The sequence below is a fragment of the Mesitornis unicolor genome, unplaced genomic scaffold, assembly GCF_000695765.1.
Source record: "Mesitornis unicolor isolate BGI_N332 unplaced genomic scaffold, ASM69576v1 scaffold24946, whole genome shotgun sequence".
NCBI classification, from domain to species: Eukaryota; Metazoa; Chordata; class Aves; order Mesitornithiformes; family Mesitornithidae; genus Mesitornis; species Mesitornis unicolor.
In genome coordinates, this window is record NW_010192024.1 from 13,622 (window position 1) to 16,105 (window position 2,484).

The following is a 2,484-nucleotide window of genomic DNA, read 5'->3' on the forward strand; positions in this document are numbered from 1 at the left end:
GGAAAGAGGGGGATTAGGATGGTGCAGGGAGAGGCAGTGTCAGCACCCTGTAGAGGTGGATTAAAATCCTGCTGTAGCTGCTGGGTGAAACCGGCACAGCATCCACTCTGTTGAGCATAGGAGACCTCTTTGCCACATCACGTAGCAGCTGGATCAGCTGCTGCCAGTTGTCAGGGTCTGCTGATGGGAGCAACATAGGGCTTGGATGTTTAAGGGTTGGAAATGGTTGGGGTAGCAAAGCTCAGTGAGCCAAAAACTGATGTCTTGCTTGACATGCTGAGGTGGTGATGGGCTTGGGCTGTTCTTTTCAGTGAGGAGGAAAGGAAGTCTGTAATATGCTCATAATTATGTGGTACTGGTGGGTTTTGAGGGCCATCCAGTTCTGGTAAATGGAAGACAGCCACTAGTGACCCAGTCATGGTGGTAAAATTGCTGGTTAAGCACAGAACTATTCTGTCTTTTCTCCCCATCTTTTGTGCTGAAACAAGAGGTTGGGCTGTGTTTAACTGCCTCTGTGACACTTGTTTTGTCTTCTGCTAGGCTGTTCGAAAGTACTGCCCACATCATGTGGGCCATTACTTGGGCATGGATGTTCATGATACCCCAGATATATCCAGATCGCTCCCACTCCAGCCAGGCATGGTGATAACCATTGAACCAGGTAAAAAGATATGTTGTCAGTGGTGGACAAACACATGAAACACCGAAGGTAACAGTATTGCTTAGAGTAGTTAGTTGATCCCTCAGACCAAAGCATTCAGGTCCTTTCTGGTGAAAGTGAAAATTATTACAGTATTAGTAAACCTTAAGTTATTCCTCTCCCAAAGTCATTACAGTGTTAGAAAACCTTATTTCCCTCCCAAGCACAGCCAAGGTAACAAATTATGGGAGTAAACTCTCAGAAAGTGTCTGTGCAGCAGGAGGCAGAGTAATATAGACCTCAGACTGCTGGTGTTTGACCCACAGCAGTACAGGTCAATCGCAGTGCAGAGAAGCAGGCTAAATTCACTTGTGCTATGGTGTGTGTTACTGTGACTAAACTACTACCAGTCACTGGTAGCTTATGTCTCAAGCATTGCAGTCTGCAATTACAGGCATTCGCAACTTAGCTTTACAAATTAGGTATTTCATGATGAATCTTTCTTTCTGCTTGCCACTGGATTTGGAGCTGTCAGCTGGAAACAGATATTTAATGCTTGGCTCCTTTCTCTCTTTCTATTCAGAACATTGTTAAAATCATCATTGTGAACACAGCATCAAGAGCAAGAAGTGCAGAAAGGGCAGCTGTAATTGTGGAAGTTTTTATTAATGTGCTGGTGTCTGTAGGCACTGAAGGACACTTTCCTTTCTTAGCCCGCTAGCAGCCATGAGGGAGGGGAAAGAGAGTAGCTTTCTTTATTAAAAATTTTTGGAGTCAAACTCATGTTGCTGGAAATCCAACCCAGTTCTCATGGTGGTGCAGTAAGGGTGCAGTAATTCTTGTTATGGAGAATGTTGTGTGTTTTAATTCCCTTCCTTCTTTCAGGCATTTACATCCCTGAGGATGACGTGAGTGCCCCGGAGAGGTTTCGTGGCATTGGTGTGCGCATTGAGGATGATGTTGTGATAACAGAGGATGCACCTCTCGTCTTGTCTGCTGACTGTCCCAAGGAGATCTACCACATCGAGCAGATCTGTGGCCGCAGGTCATGATGCCCCTTCTCTGCCTCTTTCATCCTCCTCTGGAGATGCAGGAGACCTCCAGGGGCTGTCAAGTGACGGAGGGTGTGAACAGATGATCGCTGTTTCCAAGACTGGGGCTGGGAAGTGGAATGCAAAAGGCTTTGGGTACTGAGGGGTGGAAAAGCAAAGCAACCTTTTCTGTGTGCATTTTCCTTCTGATGTGATTAGTGCTAATGTTGAGCTGTTGTAGGACACGGGGGTGGATTCATCCCGCTGCTTTGTGGGTTCATCTGTTCTGGTGGCCTTGGAGGGATGAGTTTTGTCAGTGCCACCAGCAGAGGGCTTCTGTCTGGTGCCCCTCCACCTGCATAGGTACAACTGCTGAGACCAGGACCTCGTTTTTACCCCTTTAGCAGTAGTTTCACAACAGTCAGATTTTAAAAATGAAGCTTCGATAAATGCTGTTTTGGTGGAATAAAGTGTTTCAGACAGCTTTGATTTTTGTAGAGCCCTGGAAGGAGGGGTTTTGGTAGTCAGGAAGATGGGTTTGATTGGGAGATAGTTTTATCTGAAGCCTGTGGAGAGTGCTTTTAGTACTGTAAGGATATGTTTGGGCCTTGTTAAGGCATATGCAAAGTAGGCCAGCAGCAGGGAAAAACATCTCATCTGGTCTTTCAGCTCATCATTTCAGAAAGGACAGACAGGGCTCAGGAGGTTGGACACACCCATTCTTGCTGTGTTCCACATTCCTTCTTTTTCTCCCAAATGCTCCTTCCAGTCTCCTGTTATGAGCACACCTCTCTCCTGGGAAGCAGGGCCATG

The 2,484-nt window shown here is 46.4% G+C and overlaps 1 protein-coding gene across 1 annotated transcript in view; it reads left to right on the forward strand.

The window, feature by feature from the left end:
* XPNPEP3 (X-prolyl aminopeptidase (aminopeptidase P) 3, putative) overlaps positions 1–1,944 on the forward strand; it is a 13,963-nt gene extending 12,019 nt beyond the window's left edge. Inside the window, exons 8-9 of the mRNA XM_010186942.1 lie at positions 541–661; positions 1,526–1,944. Of these exons, the coding sequence (XP_010185244.1) occupies positions 541–661; positions 1,526–1,692 (288 nt within the window). The 3' untranslated portion in view covers positions 1,693–1,944. The remainder of the gene's footprint in view (positions 1–540; positions 662–1,525) is intronic.
* The last annotated feature ends 540 nt before the right edge of the window (positions 1,945–2,484 follow it).